This window comes from Notamacropus eugenii, chromosome 5 (genome assembly GCF_028372415.1).
Source record: "Notamacropus eugenii isolate mMacEug1 chromosome 5, mMacEug1.pri_v2, whole genome shotgun sequence".
In the NCBI taxonomy this organism is placed as follows: Eukaryota; Metazoa; Chordata; class Mammalia; order Diprotodontia; family Macropodidae; genus Notamacropus; species Notamacropus eugenii.
This window is the reverse complement of record NC_092876.1, coordinates 404,135,152-404,154,355: the sequence shown is the minus strand read 5'-3', so window position 1 is coordinate 404,154,355 and position 19,204 is coordinate 404,135,152. Positions and strand designations below refer to the sequence as shown.

Genomic DNA, 19,204 nt, shown 5'->3' with positions numbered 1-19,204 from the left:
TCAGAAAAAATAACTGTGATCGGTGACATGGGAACCTATGGCTCAAGATGAATAAGAAAGGGTTTATATAGCACTTTGACTATAAATGTGTTCATATAGGTAGGAGTATACACGCAAGTATATGAATGCCTAAATGCATTGAAAAAGAAATAATGAATACAGCATGTCAAGACTAGGAATTCAGCTTCCACTTGTGGAAATATCTCTCAGAATTATGTCAAAAGAAGACTGATTTTATTTAATGGTACGAATAGATTGGGAATATATCATCTATTTCTTCAAAGAAATCTCACTTTTGAAAATAATGAGAACAGTTGTAGACTACTGTATCCCTCTTAATGATATTAACATTCTGAATTGACACTCAATTTCCATATATTATGTTCACTAGAGCATCTGTGATTTGGAAGAGGCAAATTTTCCCCAAGACACAAAATAATCAGAAGTTGGTTATATATTTATCAAGGAATTTAACAGTTATTTTCCCATGATAGCAGTATCACCAAAGTCTTTTGTCAAACTCAGCACTGATTGAAATAAAACCCATTTAATCACTTTTGACTCCCATAGAACCACATTCATTTCAGAGCTAGCGAGATCACGTGTAAGGGAATTGTGCCCTGGTGGGCATCTCAACATGTCCAAGGAGGGAGCTGAATCGTGTTAGACTAGCAGCATTCCTGAAGCTCATCAAGTTATGATATCTAGCTGGGATTTTGGTCTATTGGTTCAATTCCATTAATAATCAAAGCTAACATTTATATAGCATTTATTATCAGCCAGGCACTTTGCTGAATCCTTTATTTTATAATTTCATTTGATCCTAAAAACAATCCTGGAAGGTAGGTGCTATTATTATTATCCCCATTTTACAGTTGAGGAAACTGAGGCAAGCAAAGGTTAAGTGACTTGCCCACTGTCACATAGCTAGTAAATATCTGAGTTTGTATTTGAAAATAGGTCTTCTTGCCTACAGGCCTGGCATTCTATCCATTGCACCACCAAGCTGCCCTTTAGAAAAGACCACAGAGTTCTGGTCTAACTCCCTATATAGCATCAATTCCTTAAAATTCAAGGTTGATTAAATCCAAGACACACTACAGTAAAGTTGGAGATGCTTTCAGAAACATCAGACTCATCCAGATTTGCAGGCCTGCCAAACACCAACCTCGACCCTCAGGAAGCTAAAGACAGGAAGTGGTGAGCTGTTGAGTGGGCAGTCACAACTTGACCTCTCCATCTGGAGTTTTTCTGAGTTGATTTCCCAGAGAGACCTCTTAGCACAACTATTAATAGGACAGAACCCCAAGGAAAGCCTTGTTCATACTGGTCCTGATTTTGTGAAAGGTTTTGACTCTCCTCAGACTAGCCTCAGGAATTTAGCATGCTCTGTGTTCAACCAGCCACAATCTGTAAAATGTTTGTCAATAGCTCCATAGTAGGATGGACTGCAAGGTCAGTGAGGTCAGTTACTTACATCTGTCTGGCATAACATGAGGACATCCTGTTTTCTAATCCACTAAAAAGATGTGACAATAGAATTTTCTGCGGTCTTTGGTATAGTCCTTAGTTAAGAAAGTGTAAGGAGTTAGTGGAGAAAGATAAGCAGAGGAAAAGATATTTGCTAATTCTTATCATACAAGATCAGGCCTACCTGGGAATTGTGAAACCTCTCTCTACTGAGAAAAAGGTGCAAGGGAAGAGGGAATCTGTGCAAAAGCAGCTCCAAAGAATGTTTTCAAAATGCCAAGAAAGAAAAGCCAAGCAAATAGACTGCATTTCTCTGGGCTTAACTATTCCGAAAGCAAACTATGCAAAATAATTCTTAGTTGCTAGGTGGTCATGGCTTATAACCTCAGCTAAAGTCTTGCTCTGGCCAGCCCAGACAACAGTATTGTATAAGGGGAAGGTCAGACGGCAGGTGGCTTTTTTCTCCTACAACCAAGAATGTAGATGTTATCTGCCAGACACATCCATCCTTTTCTTTTCTACTTTTAACTAGCCTGCAGACAGGAAACCTCACAGGCCTTTTTGACTTTGCTTACTAGGCACCTGTACCACATGGGAAGAAAACCACTCAGTTGAAAGAAGGGACAATGTTTAGTATTTTTGGAGTATGGTTTTTCACAGAGGAAGTAAAAAGGAGAAGGGATAAACTGCAGAAAACTTAAATGGTGTAGAACTCCACCGTGCTGAGCAAGTACAACAGGGAGTAAAACGAGCAGCTGGAGATCCATTCTTGGCCACGGTCTTCCACTAATGATGTGACCTTGAGTAAGTCATCCAACCTCTCTACAACTCAATTTCTTCCTCTGTAAAATGGGTGAGTAGGATTTAACAGTCTCTAAAGTTCTTTCCAATTTTACATGATTCCAAACTTTCCTCAGCTTTTGACTATAGCTCGAAACTAGTCCATGAAAAGGAGTACATCAGCGCAGATAGATAAGAAGCTATCCTAGCTAGGTGCCCCTCAGAATATCTTGAGAAACCTAAAAAGAGACGAAGGGAATGGGGAGGTAACCTGGAAAATGAGAACCATTATGAATCCGGTTTTAGTTGGGACCCCAAAAAGGTTTGTTTTTGGAAGCATAACATTAAGTACTAGTTAACTAAATCTGAATTCTTATCTCTGTAGAGCTGTAAGGGAAGCAACCTTTCTTTTTTTTAAGATTCTGAATTAAAGAGTTGAAAAAATGTGATAAAATGTTTGCTTGGAGGATCGGTAAATGTGCAGAAGGAAAAGGAATCCTTCATATAAGAGATTAGACAGCCCAGATTAGGGGTGCAAAGAAAGCAAAGTGGCCTTTATCGAACGATCTCTCCTAGAAAGGTACCTGGTCCAAATGAGGATGAGGGAAATGGGGCAGAGGATTCACCGTCGAACGTCCCCCCCGGATTCCCTGCACAAACCGCAAATGAAAATTGGGCAGATACTACTTTCTGACACGTGTTACACATTCTTTCAGACTAGCTCACTGAAGAAGCAGCTGCAACAGTTTTAATCCCTATGTACTGAAGCGCTCGGTGTCCCAACTGGGGAAAAAAATTAGCCAGTAACCAAAGAAAAAGAGCAGCTCCGCGGGAAACCACTGTCACCAGAAACGCGAAAGGAAGCTGTCTTCCAAGAAAGCCTGAGACGCCCCAGAAAAGGAAAAGGAGCCCTGAAACGGGTAAAGAGCCCGGAGTCCTTCGCACTGGGCACACACAGCTGCATTCCACTGGGGCAGAGTCGCGGGAGCAAACTTTCTAAACATGAAAACCTTCTCCCATCGTCACCACGCCCTGCCCTGGGCGATAGGAGATGGAGTTTTAAGAGGAGCAAATAACTGGACCCAAATGTTTAGTCGAACCCCTTCCTCACACCAAAAGTGAGCAACTGGGGATGAAACAGATCTTTCCTCGTCCTCACCAGCCCCCAGTGTTTTTGTTGATCCCAGTTTCAAGAAAAGGAGGGAGAAAAGCCATCCTTTCCACCTCTGTGCCTCCCCTCCCCAGCAGCCACGCTCTCCCTGCCCGAGTCTAGCGGTCCCTGGTTCACCTGCAGTAGACAAGGCAGTCCATGTGGTTGATCTCGTGGTCCGAGCGGTGGCGGCTGTAGTCCTCCCAAAGGTCCTTGATGGCGGTGACCGCCAGGATGAAGAGCACGGGCGCCAAGGCCAGCTCGGGCTGGAAGGCGTTCAGGACAGGCACAAAGTTAAACAGGGCGATCAAGACGAAGTAGACGTTAGCCAGGCGATGGAACTGCTCGAAGAGGTTCTTGGGCAGGAAGGACAGTAAAGTGTACTTGGTGGTCTTCAGCCGGTTGTCAGCTAGGTACTGGGAGCCTCCCTGACTCCACCGCCACCGACCGGGAGCCCCTTTCCCAGCCACATCGGGCTCCCCACCCCCCGGGGGCGGCAGCAGGTTGGAGCGCACAGTCCTGGTCTTACTCTCCCTCGTTCGCCGGCGCCGCTGCTGTCTGTGTCTCTTCGGCTCCTCCTGCCCCTGATCCCCCTCTTCTCCCGCTGCTTTTTCTTTCCTTCTCGCCCCTCCGTCTCTCCCCATGGTCTCTAAAGCTTCCGCTGCCTGCCGCCCCAGGACACCCCACTTCAGCGTCAACCAAGGATGAGCGAAGTGGTCCGCTGGGTACTTGCTCCAACTTCTCAGGCTAAGGCACAGCCGGGAACCTCTAGCAGCTCTCCCGCTCCTTCTTCCCTCTCTCTTTCCCCCCACCCCTTCCAGATCTGGGTGGGGACGTCCCGTACGCTCCCTACTCCAGCCTCTTAAGTGCTCTTCATCACTCTTTCAACTCCAGGGCTCCCAGACCTTGGGAAGAGAAGGGTGGAAACGCCTCGCTCTGTGGGAGTAGAGATCCACTAGTCCTCCTCCTTCCACCCTTACTCCCCCCTCCTCTCACCCCCCCCCCCAGTTCCTGTACTCTGCTACAATCCCTCCTTCGTCCGCTGCTGCCACCTCCGCCCACACCACCCTGCTTTCAGACAGATCCCTCTTCTCCTGTAACTTTTTCTTCCTTCTTTCTTAAATTCGCAACTCGAGTGACTGGCTGCAGCCCCTCCAGCTGTGGCTGCTGCCGAAGGCGGGATTGAATGACTGTCCAGTTGTCTCTCCATGAGCCGGGGAGTCATACAAAGTAACCCTTGTACTACTACTGTACGTCACTTACCAACCCCTGGCTCTCGTTTCCGCTCTACTGCTAAAAAGTCGGGCAGAAAGTCAACACACACCGAGAGACTCCCCCGCCTCCATCCCTAACTTACACCCCATCTCTCTCCCCACACAAGCCTGCTCCACGGTGGAATAAAAACATCACCTCTACCCACCAGGCGTGGGCTCAGACAGAGAAAAGAAACATAACTGAAAATTTAGGAAGATTCAGTTTCGTTTCTAAGAAGCGTTAGTTAACTCTCTCAGGACGTCCAAAATGTTCGGATCCTATCCGGAGGAGAAAGTAAAAATAGGGACAAATAGCCCTGTTGTCACCTAAGCTTTATGAAACCCAGTCACTCTATCTTTCGGATGGCTCTCTGGGAAACATCGAGGATTAAAGTTCACTATAACGGAAAGTGGATGCAAATTATCGCTGTTTTATAACCCTTCTTTGTCTGGGAAACCGGAGAAGTCTGATTCCCTTAGTGATATTCCCCAATTTTCCTCCATTAACTTTGCCCTTCTGGCTTCCTGCAGGTTCCAGCTGAACCTTCGAACTCCTTAATTGTAAGAAAGTAGCAGTGGAGTTTCCCCACGCCCCTTCTTCTCATTTCTCTAGAGTGGAGTTAAATTGTCCTGGCGAGAGTGCTGTGGGTAGGGAGTGGGGCAGTGCCAGGGTGGTTGGGTAGGTAGATGTGTTTAGGGATGGGAAAACAAATGTTTCAAGAAGTCCAGTGGCCAAAGGTAGGTTTTGCTTGGGAGGAAGAGAGGTGTTTGTTTTTTTCCACCGTTACAGACGGATACCGACGAAATATACCTCTATTTCCCCCTTATCTCCTTCCTTGCCCAGTAAATCCTACCATCTAATAAAAACAATGTCCCTGTTGGTGTCCTTGGCTGGGGTTTTAATCCGATTAAGGAAATGTCATTGTAAATTCGTTTAAAGTATGCTAGAAAAATTTTGGAGATAGAAGGGTTTGGTGAGTAAGTTCTGGCCAAAATGCCCTCTCCTACATTCAGTATATATCCTTAAATGCCCATGGGGAAATCTAGGGGTTGGAGAACAAAGGTGAGTGAGATTTAGATAATTACCGTCTCTATTTAATGTTCCACAAGTGGATGCAAGGCCGGACCTGGAGTCTGGAAAACTCACCTTCCTGAGTTCAAATTTGACCTCGGGCTCTTGCTAACTGTGTGACCCTGGGCAAGTCACTTAACACCTCAGTTTTCTCATCTGGAGAAGAAAATGACAAACCACTCCAGTATCTCTGTCAAGGAAAACCCAAATGGAGTCACCAAGAGTCGAAAAACGAATTTGTTCAAATTACAGTGAAGACATGCTGAGATTCCTGGTGATGTTGTATCTGCACTTTTTACTTTCGAAACCCTTAGAGCTTTAAATTTGAAGTTGCAACACCTGCCTTTGAAACCTGGGACTCCAACTTCCAGCTAGTACGACCTAAGTAAACTCAGATTCCTCACCTATAAGTGAAATGAGGGGGTTGGACCATATGATCACTAAGATCTTTTTGGTTGCCAAATCTATGATTCTGTGTTTCAGAGTGTCTTCTTACGATGGTTTCCCCATCTTGGATGTTGATAACTAGGGCTACTTTTGACTAAGTTCCTTCTCATTTCATCCAGTGAGTTTTTTCTCCTCAGGATTATTCAGTAGGCATACTAAGGATGTGCCTAGAGGCCTCCAAGTCCAAATCCTCCCCCTTCTCAGGGTTAACAGAAGCTAAATGATTATCCTGGGTTCCTCCCTTTCTAAACTGAAGGACTTTTCCCTTTTATAGCATCAGGAACCATGGGTCAAGAGCCTGAGAACCAGATTTACAGTTACCTCTTATTTCTCCGTTGCATTGCCTCAGCACCAGAAGTAGGAGCCTAGACCCATAAAAGCCAGGACTAGAAAGAACGTTGCAGAAAAGCATACAAGAATATCCCATTTCTGTGTCCACCTTTAAAGAAATTCAATAGATAATCTTTAATAAACATTGAACATCTAGTTACTACGCTAAAGGCAACACATTTCTGGTAAATCTTAAGTGGTAAAATAAATTTGAAATTTTAAAATATATATCACAAGATTAAGAACAACTTGTTAAAATTCTAGAATAAGCTTATTTTTCCCCTTTTAAAACTGTTATTTTTTTTATTTCCAGCTTAATGTCATTTAAAAAAATTCAGTACTTACTCAGTAGATCTTAATCTGTTCCCCCTTCTGTACAGTGCCTTTCCCCCTTCCCATGAAAGATTCAGGACAATTAAGATAAGAAAAAGCTCAGAAATATACTTCTCATGTCTTTCCAACAGCAGGCCATTTTAAGAGATTCCTTCTGCCCATAGTACAGTCTATGAATGTATTGTTTACATAGAGAATACCCAAGAATAGTACAGTCTTCTGTTTGCACAAACCACTCATCCATTAGACTTCCCACTGGCTTTACAGGAACTCTCCACATTTCCCTCAAATCAGTCTGTTCGTGAGTTCACTCACTCCTTGCTGCTGCCTTTTAAAATCCCTTGTCGTTCAGTTATCCCAGTCCTGTTTGATTCTTTATGATCCCCTTTGTAGTTTTCTTGGCAAAAATACTGGAGTGGTTTGCCATTTTCTTCTCTGGCCTTTTACAGATAAGGAAACTGAGGCAAAGAGGGTCAATTGACTTGCTCAGGGTCACACAGCTACTAAGTATCTGAGGTCAGATTTGAATTTAGGAAGATGGGTCTTCCTAACTCCAGCCCCTGCATCTATTCATTGAGTGACCTAGTTGCTTTTTAGAATCCCTCCCTCCCTTCACATCTTACACTAGGCATCACCTGCTACACTGAGGCCTCGAAAGCCCTAGAATTATTTTTTATTTATTTTGTAACAAGACCCTCCTCACCAAGACAGGCATGGGTAGTTACCTGAAGGACAGTCCTGGGATAGTAAGTGTAGAAAGATGTGTCTGCTGATTGGGTGGGAGATCTCAGAGCCAATAAAGAATGCCCGTAGGAAGAATCTGAAGTGGTGAATGTGGTGAGAGCAGGAGGCGGAGAATGGAAAAGAAGATGGGGAGGGCTAGAGAGAGTACATGAGCTCCAACTTTTAAATGGGTAACAGGAATGACAAGCATGTGGGGCAAGCTGCCCCCAGCATGTCTTTTGAGTCTCAGTGCCTATACCCACAGACACAGCTAAGAAAAGACTTCTTGGATGAGATTGCTGAGCTGAGATTTCATTTGGCTCCCAAATTGAAGAGATCATTTATCCTTTGGAGTTTGCATTTACACTTATTTATATGACTCTCTCCACCCATTTGTTTGACTATTTGTCTTGATAAATATTTTGTTTGCTTACCCCTGATTGTCTCTTATGTAATAAACATTCAGTAAGAGGAAGCTAATCAGCAGAGGCTGAGATGATTCTTGGAGTCTGTGAGGTGACTCAGTGGATAGAACATTTGGACCTGAATTCAGGAAGAGTTCAAATATGGCTTCAGACACTTACTGTGTGACCCTGGGAAAGTCACTTAATTTCCATTTAAAGAAGGAAGTAGCAAATCACTCCAGTATACTTGCCAAGAAAACTCATGGCCAATACTAGCTTGCTTGGTTTCTGGATCATGAAAAGGGGGACAGGACAAAAATATTTATAGCAGTTTTGTGTGGTGGCCAAAAATTAAAAATTAAGGGGATGCTCATCAGTTGCAGAATGGCCGAACAAGTTGTGGTATGTGATTGTGATAGAATACTTTGGGCTCCAAGGAATGATGGTTGCAGAAAAAGCCTGGGAAGGCTTATATAAGGAACTAATGCAAAGTGAAAAGAGCAGAACGATAGTAAGAGAAATATTTTTATGATGATCAACTGTGAAAGTCTCAGTTACTATGATCAAGACAATGATCCAGGACAGTTCCAAAAGACTTATAATGAAAAATGTTATCCACCTCCGGAGAGAGAACTAATCAACTCTGAATTCAAACTGACACATACTTTGTAAGCTTTATTTATTGTTATTATTTTATTTTGGTTTTTTTTGCAACATGGCTATAGTGGAAATATGTTTTATGTGATCTCACACATATAACATATCAAATTGTCTTCTCAAAGGGGGAGGTGCAGCAGAAAGGGAGAGAATTTGTAAATCAAAATTTAAAAAGCTAATTGTCAAAATATTTTTACATGTATTTGGGAAATACTTAATGAAATATATCAAAATATTTTTTTAAAAAACATCACAATTTCAATGGAAGAAATCATGCTCTGCTCCCTTTCAGAGTTCTCTCACAGTCATGAACTGATCCAATCATTCTGGAGAGTGATTTGGAAGTGTGCCCAAAGGGTTATAAAACTGTGCATACCCTCTGACCCAGCGATGCTCTACTAGGTGTGTACCCCAAAGAGATCAAAGAAAAATGAAAAAGACTTATATGTACAAAAATATTTATAGCAGTTTTGTGTGGTGGCAAAGAATTGGAAATTAAGGGGATGTTCATCAACTGGGGGATGGCTGAAGAAGTTGTGTTATATGATTGTGGTGGGAATGCTATTGGGCTCCAAGAAATAATGGTTGCATAAAAAGCCTAGGAAGGCTTATATATGGAACTAATGCAAAAATAATTGTTAAAATGTTTTATGTGTATTTGGGAAATATTTAATGAAATATATAAAAATAATTTAAAAAAAAAGAAAATCACAATTTCCATGGAAGAAATTGTGCTCTGCTTCTTTTAAGAATTCTCTTGTAGTCATGGATCCAGTCATTCTGGAGAGCAAGTTGGAACTATGCCCAATAAAACTGGGCATTACCTTTGATCCAACAATATCACTACTAGGTCTGTATCCCAAAGAAATCAAAGTAAAACAAAAAAGACCTATATGTACAAAAATATTCCGAGTAGTTCTTTTTGTGGTGGCAAAGAATTGGAAATTGAGGAGATGCCTATCAATTAGGCTATGGCTGAACAAGTTGTGCTATGTGGATGTAAGGGAATACTATTGTTTTATAAGAAATGATGGAAATGGTGGACTTCAGAAAAACCTGAAAAGACCTGGATGCACTGATCCTGAATGAAGTGAGGAGAACCAGGAGAACATTGTACACAATAATAGCAACATTGTATGATGACTGACTTGGATAGACAGCTCTTTTTAGCTATGCAATGATCTAAGACAGGGGTAGGGAACCTGTGACCCTCTAGGTCCTCCACTGTAGCCCTCTGACTGAATCCAAATTTCACAGAACAAATTCCTTTAATAAAAACTTGGCCTTGGTCATTGTATCACCTAAGAACCTAGAAGGCAATATGTGATCTTGAAGTCACAGGTTCCCCACCCCTGATCTAAAACAATCCTGAAAATTCTATCCACATCTAGAGAAAGAACTATGGAGTCTGAATGTAGATTGAAGCATCCTTTTTTTTTTCTTTCTCATGATTTTTCCCTTTTGTTCTGATTCTTTCTTTACAATATAACTAATGTGGAAATGTGTTTAACATGATTGTACACATAGAACCTATATCAGATTGCTTGCCATCTTGGGGAGGGGTGAAGGGAGGGAGAAAAAAATTTGGAACTCAAAATCTTATGAAAGTGAATGTTGCAAACTATCTTTACATGTTATTGGAAAAAAATAAAACACTACTAAGTGGAAATTTTTTAAATTAACAAATGATCAGTTAAAAAAGAATGTTCTTATATATATACATATACATACATACATATATATACACATATACATACATACATACATATACATATATACATACATACATATATATATATGTATATATGTATATATATATATATACATATATATATATATATATATATATATATATATATATATATATATATATATATATATATATATATATATATATATATATATATATATATATATATGGGGTGTGGATGATAGTTAAGGGCTGCCAGTTCCTCATGACTAAGACTGAAATTCTAGAAATTAGTTTCTAGAAAAGAGTTTCGTTTCTTCACTGTCCATATTGAATCAGGTTTCTTTCACATAACTTCACATTCAGGTTTCATTCTTCATTTGTAATGTTTCATGGATTATATCCTTTCTCTCCATTTTCTCAGCCTAAAACCATCCCCTGAATTATGGTAATAGCCTCTAACCTTCCATTCATTCCAGCAGTCTTTCACAGATTCAGTACATCCTATACTGTTGGGGCAGGCCTGGCACCAGCCAGTGCCCAGTTAATTTAGTTTTAACATTAGGATGAAATGATGCATTGATAGGTTATAACCAAAGGGGTTTACTTTGCTATAGCATAGAAAGGAAACTAGCATTTAGCTTCAGATTTCAGGGATATGGCCTCACTCACCTCCTTGTGGAAGCTCAAGAAATTCACAAAGTCAGAGAGACCTATGTGGGTGGGACTTTTTATGCCCTTAGGTGAGCAGGAAGGTGTATGAAGGGTGGCAAGGGTCGGTCAGTTCCTGGGGAAAACTTTGTCATCTTTTAGGAAATATTATTCCCTTTTGGGGGAGGGAGTCATGGGCTTAACTCATGAGGGAATGGGGGTGCAAGAGGCACCTATGTTTTATGGTAGAATAGGAGAGGTTTGGGGAACTTGTGGTAGGAATTAGTCTTATCACATAAACATTATTTCCAGATTAATTTTCCCTCTCTCCAACATATTTTTGTCACTTCAAATTGAACTTGTTCAGCACTGAAGTGTTATATTTTTCTCTCCATAAACCTATTGTTCCACTTTTATATATGCATATTGTTTGCACTTCCACTTTTATATATACATATTGTTTCCTGTATTAGAGTATAAGATTATTTGTACATGACACTACCATTTGTCCCCTGTCTCATTTTAGGACCATTAGTGTAATATAGACCCTTTCCTCTTTCTTGTATCTCAAATTATTTGTAATATTTTTTTGTATCCATTCTCTCTTTTCTATACTCATTGCCGCTACTCAAATATAGATACCCCTCACCCTCACCTTAACTCCCACCTGGAGTAAAGCAATAGCCTCCTATTTCTGTGTCCATTCCTCCATCATCTCACCTAGTCTGTTATTTAATGAGCAACAGATTTATTTTCCATATTTGTAGATCTGATCATGTGATCCTTCTACGACTTCCCATTGCGAACCAAAAGCCACTCATTTAAGCCAATCCATAATCTGGTACTACTCTATACTTCTGGCCTGATTTTCTGTGAAACTAGAGTCTCTGCTTTTACCCCATGCACTTTTCATTTTTGTGCCCTTGTTCATAATCCCTGAATATTGACTATCCTTATCTTTCTTCCCCTTGTCAACTGTTCAATTCCTACTCATTCTCTAAATTTCAAAGCAAACAGCCAATCCTAGGAATCTTCTCTGATCTCTCCAATCGTTAATGACCTTTCCCTCCCTCTGATATCACATGTACCTCTCTTACATACTTCTAATCTATTTGTATTGTATTCTTACTATCCTGTGCGTTCTTGGGCAAATCAATCTCACTGGGCCTCAGTTTCCACGTCTGTAAAAAAAGGGGGGGTTGGATTAGATGGCTTTCCAGCTGGAAATCTATAACTTTATGATCTTTAAACTATATGTTGTAACACAAAATAGATGGCAAGTTCCAGGAGGACAATAATTACAGCTTATCTAATATTTGCATCACTCATCTCAAAAATTCCCTTCCTGCTTAGCACAAGTCAAGCCAACAAGTATTTAAATATTAGTCACCTGTATGTACCAGGCACTCTTAAGTTGGGGATACAAAAAAAAGGCAAAAATAGCCCCTTCCTTTAAGAAGCTCATAGGCTAAAGGGGAAGGAGGGAGAGACAAAATGCAAAACAGCTATGTGCGAACAAGGTATTTATATGGGACAAATTGGAGATGTCTCAGAGAGAAGGTACTAACATTAATGGGGACATAAAGGCTTCTTTCAGAAGATGAGATTTCAACTAAGACTCCAAAGAAGCCAGGAGTGGAGTCTAAGAGTGAGAGAATTCCAGGTATTGTTACTAGCCAGTGGAAATTCACAATGCTCTGTAATAATATTGGTTAAATAATATTTTTAATTGCCAGACTAAAATATTACTTTCATTACTTCAATTTCTTGCTCAAGAATTCAAAATAGAGCCCTAGAACTCATAGGATAAACTAAAACTACTGAGATGAAGAATTTGAGGTCTTATATTACTTAACCAGCTATAATTACATCTACCTTTCATCATTCCTGAACAAAGGACTCTGCTCCAGAAAAATTTCTCCCATCAATTAATCAACAAGCATTTTTTTCTTGTCAAAGTGATTTTAAAAATCTATTTAGTATTTAGCTTTTCCCCAGTTACATGTAAAAACATTTTTAACATTCATTTTTAAAACCTTGCGTTCCCAGTTCTCTCCCTTCCTCCCTCCCTATGCCCCCTCATTGAGAAGGCAAGCAATTCGATATAGGTTATACATATATAGTCATGCAAAATATATCCATAATAGTTGTGTTGTGAAAGAAAACATAGACAAAAAAACTCAAGAGAAATAAAGTTTTTAAAAAGTCTGCTTCATTCTGTATTTAGACACCACCAATTCTTTCTCTGGGGATGGATAGCATTTTATCATCATAAGTCCTTCAGAGTTGTCTTGGATTGTTGTATTGCTGAGAACAGCTAAGTCATTCACAGCTGATCATTTTACAGTATTGCTGTTTTACTTTGTACACAGTACATTTCACTTTGTTTCAGCCCATGTAGTCCGGGTTTTTCTGAGAGCATTCTGCTCATCATTTATTATAGTACAATAGTATTCCATCATAATCACATACCACAGCTTGGCTAGCCATTCCTCTATTGATGGGCATTCCCTCAATTTTCTAATTCTTTAACCCTAGAAAAGAGCTGCTATAAATATTTTTGTACATGTAGGTCCCTTTCCTTTTTGTTTTTACCTCTTTTGGGACATAGCCCTAGTAGCATTATTGCTAGATCAAAGGGTATTCATGGTTTTATAGCCCTTTGCCACAGTTCCAAATTGCTCTACATAATGGTCGAATCAGTTCACAATTCCACTAACAGTGCATTAATGTCTCCTTTTTCCCACATCCCCTCCAGAATTTGTCATTTATCTTTTTACAACAAGCATTTTTTAAGTCTTACTATATGCCAGGGATATGCTAAGTGCAGGGGATACAAAGAAAGGTATAATCAGTCTTTGCTATCAAAGTGCTCACATTTTAATGTAGAAGATAACATTTGTTGTTATTGTTCAGTCCTTTCAGGAGTGTGCTGATGCTTCATAACCCCATTTGAAGTTTTCTAGGCAAGGATACTAGAGTGGTTTGCCATTTTCTTCTCCAAATCATTTTACAGATGAGGAAACTGAGGCAGGAAGGGTTTAATTGACTTGCCCATGGCCACATAGGTAGCAAGTGTCTAATGTCAGATTTGAACTCAGGTGTTCCTGATTGTACACCCTGTGCTCTATACATTGTGCCACTTAGCTACTTCTAGGCAGAAAGAATCCTGGGAATGGGTATCAGATGTTGACCCTAGTCCTGGTTTGTCAACTAATTAGTTTTATTACCTTGAATCCTTCTAGATCTAAGGCCCTTTAGTTTTCTATTTCCTTAGTAGTCTGCACATATGAGGCAATAATGCTTAATAGATACTTAAGTTATCATAGTCCAAAACTACATTTTCCTTCAATTTCCTTCAAATACCTGCATTAATTTGGTCATATATATGTGTTCATATATGTATACATATGTATGTGCATATATATGTATATATATATATGAATGCCTTAGGTGTTTTCCCCTTTCCAATGCTTCCTACTTTGCAATGTGAAAATCAGCCGTAAAGAAACAGAAAAGGGGATTCTAGGAGCTTTTAAACTAGAGAAATTTGGCACCAGTAATATATGGATTAACACAGCCAATAAAATCAGTAAGAAACTACTATAATATATAGATGCTGAAAAGAGATATAATCTGTAATTCATCTCTTTAATTCATCCAAATTAATTGTATAATGACCTGATAATATGAATAAGTGATGATGATCCAGTTCTTCTGAATGCCAAACTGTAGAGGATGAGGCTAGAGGAAAATGATGATGTAAGACAAGGGAACTACTGGCTAGTTGATGGAAATTGCTTAGGGAAAGGGGTGGATTCCAGAGGAGGAATAGCAGAGCCAGATTTGAGAGAAGGAAGGAGGAGTTTTGCTAAAGAATTCAGAGTCAGTTGCACTGGGACTGAAACAGCAGATGACTTTCTTTAGTAAGAGAAACAACTGAACATTTATTTATTTATTTATTTTTTATTTAACTTTTAACATTCATTTTCACAAAATTTTGGGTTACAAATTTTCTCCCCTTTTATCCCCTCCCCCCCCAAACACCAAGCATTCTAATTGCCCCTATGACCAATCTGCTCTCTCTTCTATCATCCCTCTCTGCCCTTGTCTCCGTCTTCTCTTTTGTCCTGTAGGGCCAGATAGCTTTCTATACCCCTTTACCTGTATTTCTTATTTCCCAGTGGTAAGAACATTACAGTTGATCCTAACACTTTGAGTTCCAACTTCTTTAGCTCCCTCGCTCTCCACCCCTTCCCTTTGGAAGGCAAGCAATTCAATATAGGCCAAATCTGTGTAGTTTTGCAAATGACTTCCATAATAGTTGTGTTGTATAGGACTAACTATATTTCCCTCCATCCTATCCTGTCCCCCATTACTTCTATTCTCTTTTGATCCTATCCCTCCCCATGAGTGTCAACCTCGAATTGCATTCTCCTCCCCATGCCCTCCCTTCTGTCATTCCCCCCACCCTGCTTGTCCCCTTGTCCCCCACTTTCCTGTATTGTGAGATAGGTTTTCCTACCAAAATGAGTGTGCATTTTATTCTTTCCTTTAGTGGAATGTGATGAGAGTAGACTTCATGTTTTTCTCTCACCTCCCCTCTTTATCCCTCCACTAATGAGTCTTTTGCTTGCCTCTTTTATGAGAGATAATTTGCCCCATTCAATTTCTCCCTTTCTCCTCCCAATATATTTCTCTCTCACTGCTTAATTTCATTTTTTTTTAAGATATGATCCCATCCTCTTCAATTCACTCTGTGCACTCTGCCTCTATGTATGTGTGCGTGTGTACATGTGTATGTGTGTACTCCCACCCAGTACCCAGATACTGAAATGTTTCAAGAGTTACAAATATTGTCTTTCCATGTAGGAATGTAAACAGTTCAACTTTAGTAAGTCCCTTATGACTTCTCTTTGCTGTTCACCTTTTCATGGTTCTCTTCATTCTTGTGTTTGAAAGTCAAATTTTCTTTTCAGCTCTGGTCTTTTCATCAAGAAAATTTGAAAATCCTCTATTTCATTGAAAGACCATTTTTTCCCCTGAAGTATTATACTCAGTTTTGCTGGGTAGGTGATTCTTGGTTTTAGTCCTAGTTCCTTTGACTTCTGAAATATCCTATTCCATGCCCTTCGATCCCTTAATGTAGAGGCTGCAAGATCTTGTGTTATCCTGATTGTATTTCCACAATACTTGAATTGTTTCTTTCTAGCTGCTTGCAATACTTTCTCCTTGACCTGGGAACTCTGGAATTTGGCCACAATGTTCCTAGGAGTTTCTCTTTTTGGATCTCTTTCATGAGGTGTTCTGTGGATTCCTTGAATATTTATTTTGCCCTCTGGTTCTAGAATCTCAGGGCAGTTTTCCTTGATAATTTCATGGAAGATGATGTCTAGGCTCTTCTTTTGATCATGGCTTTCAGGTAGTCCCAAAATTTTTAAATTGTCTCTCCTGAATCTATTTTCCAGGTCAGTTGTTTTTCCAATGAGATATTTCACATTATCTTCCATTTTTCCATTCTTCTCTCTTTGTTCTGTGATATCATGCTTTCTCGCAAAGTCCTTAGCCTCCATCTGTGCCATTCTAGTTTTGAAAGAACTATTTTCTTCAGTGAGCTTTTGAATCTCCTTTTCCATTTGGCTAATTCTGCTTTTGAAAGCATTCTTCTCCTCATTGGCTTTTTGAGCCTCTTTTGCCAATTGAGTTAGGCTAGTTTTCAAGGTGTTAATTTCTTCAACATTTTTTTGGGTCTCCTTTAGCAGGGAGCTGATCTGCTTTTCATGCTTTTCTTTCATCTCTCTCATTTCTCTTCCCAGTTTTTCCTCCACCTCTCTAACTTGATTTTCAAAATTCTTTTTGAGCTCTTCCATGGCCTGAGCCCATTGCGTGGGCTGGGACACAGAAGCCTTGATTTCTGTGTCTTTGCCTGATGGTAAGCATTGTTCTTCCTCATCAGAAAGGAAGGGAGGAAATGCCTGTTCTCCAAGAAAGTAGCCTTCAATAGTCTTATTTCTTTTCCCTTTTCTGGGCATTTTCCCAGCCAGTGACTTGACCTCTGAATATTCTCCTCACACCCACTTTGCCTCCTGATCCTCCCAGCCAGCGTTTGGGGACTGAGATTCAAATGCTGCTTCCAGCCTTAGGGCTTTTGGCGGGGGCAGGGCTGCTATTCAGTATGAGATTATGTTCAGGTGGTCAGGTGGGGGCAGGGCTGCCTCTCAGGCTCAGTTCCCTCAGGGGGTTTATGCACAGACCTTCCATAATGGATTCAGGCTCCCGCCCACTTGGGGAGCCCCAGTCTGCAGCCGCCTCTCAGCTTCTACCTCCCGGGGGGCCCGAATCATGGGGGCACCCCACTCCCCTCTGGACCCGCCAAAGAGATTCTCTCACCAACCCCCGTCACCTGTGGGCGGAGGGACTTGTGCGGCTGCTGGAGATCCCGACCCTGAAGCCTGCTCGGGTCTGTTTCTCTTGGTGCCGTGGCCGCAGCAGGTCTGGGCTGGGCTGGGCTCCGCGTCTGCAGCGAGACGGACCTTTAGCGAGAGGTTTGCAGGTCCCTCTGTGGGTGGAGGGACCCGCGTGGCTGCTGGAGATCCCGTCCCCGAAGCCCGCTCGGATCTTTTCCTCTCGGTGCCGCGGCTGCAGCAGGGCTGCCCTCAGCTCCCAGTCCTGGCGCCCAGTCCGCAGCGCGAAGGACCCCCCCGCGAGAGGTTTGCAGGTCCCTCCGGAACAGAAATCTCCCTCGCTCCAATATTCCGTAGCCTCTGGGTGCAGAATTCGCTGTGAGTTACTCCCCTGTAGCCGTTCTGTGGGTTGTGGGTTTGGAGCTATGTGTATGTGCGTCTTTCTACTCCGCCATCTTGGCTCCGCCCCCAACTGAACATTTATGGCGTGATTAAATTTCAGGAAGAGCTTAGATGTCCACTACTACCCACAGTGCAACTTGGGTAAAAAAAGACAACTTCATAAATCCTCCCGTTGGCGTAGGCACTGTGTAATAGGATGTTTGACCGAGCTCTATATCCTGGATCATCTCCAGTTGTCTTGACTTTTGTCTTGTGAATGCATTTGGTGACTCTCGAAGAGAGAGTGTGCCTAATGACTTTATGCAACTCTACCTCACTTTAATACTATTCACTCTTTAGTCAAGACATCACCCAGTGATATCATTGGTCCTCTTTGAAAACAAAGGATGACACAGTTCCAGGTAGAGAATAAGCAGCTAGCTACTTGTATCTAACTCAGGGTTTTAACAGTTTTTGTTCCTTGGTCTATGTTGTCTTCAAGCTTAGTTCTTCGATTTTTTTCCTTGGACATACACTATTTCTCCTATTTGAATGTAACATTGCTGGTACTATTATTTCCATGAATATAAATGCTTGGATCAAGATCAGAAGTTCACCAAATAAAAGACCAATTTAAAACCAGAACCACCAAAAATATTAAAGTTACAGGAGGAAAGTATAGAATCTCTGTTTAAAAAAAACCAAATCCAACACTCTTACTTTTTGAGATAAATTGGTTTCATGAACATTTTCCGAAAGATCAGTGACATTCAGGGGTGTACTGGTAAACGATTAACAGCTATCTCTCCAGAAAAAAATATGCACATCATGCTTTTAGGTTTAATCAGCATTATTAATATTTTCCCCATCACTTTAAGTATAGATTATCAACAAAACAACAAATCAAATCCTGATCAATAGTTTGCCAATTTCCTATGTGTAATTGCTCACACTGAAAATTTAACAATGGATTTTTGTGAGTCAGTCAGCTGCAACATATCACTGATTACATTCCTTTTCTGGACCTATTGGCATTCCCATTTGAAATCCCAACATCATGGAATTAATGTGCTGGCATTTCAGAAGTCTATTTTCAAAATATAATACATGAAATGCTCTCAATTGATTTGACTTTTTAATGATTTTTAAAATTGGCTTTGCTCTTTCATACTAATCTTTCAGAATGTAATTTTATTCTACCTTATTTCTTTCGTAGTTTTGAGATGTGGCAAAATACAAGCAAAACATGTGTGTGTGTTTGTGTGTGTGCGTATGTGAATGTGATAAAATCACAGGGCATTCAATTATGTGTGTCCTAAAAGTAATCTGGTCCAAGCCCACACACAGTGCAGAAGACCATTCTTCAATATTAGTGACAAATGATCATTCAGACTTGTGCTTGAATACATCCAGTTGCAAGGATCTCATTGATTTCTGAAGCAGTCTATTTTGATTATTT

General features: G+C 40.7%; 1 protein-coding gene across 1 annotated transcript in view; it reads right to left on the bottom strand.

The window, feature by feature from the left end:
• ATP10A (ATPase phospholipid transporting 10A (putative)) overlaps window positions 1-5,671 on the bottom strand; it is a 262,912-nt gene extending 257,241 nt beyond the window's left edge. The window contains exon 1 of the mRNA XM_072614584.1: window positions 3,539-5,671. Coding sequence (XP_072470685.1) covers window positions 3,539-4,044 — 506 coding nt within the window. The 5' untranslated portion in view covers window positions 4,045-5,671. The remainder of the gene's footprint in view (window positions 1-3,538) is intronic.
• Window positions 5,672-19,204: the final 13,533 nt, after the last annotated feature.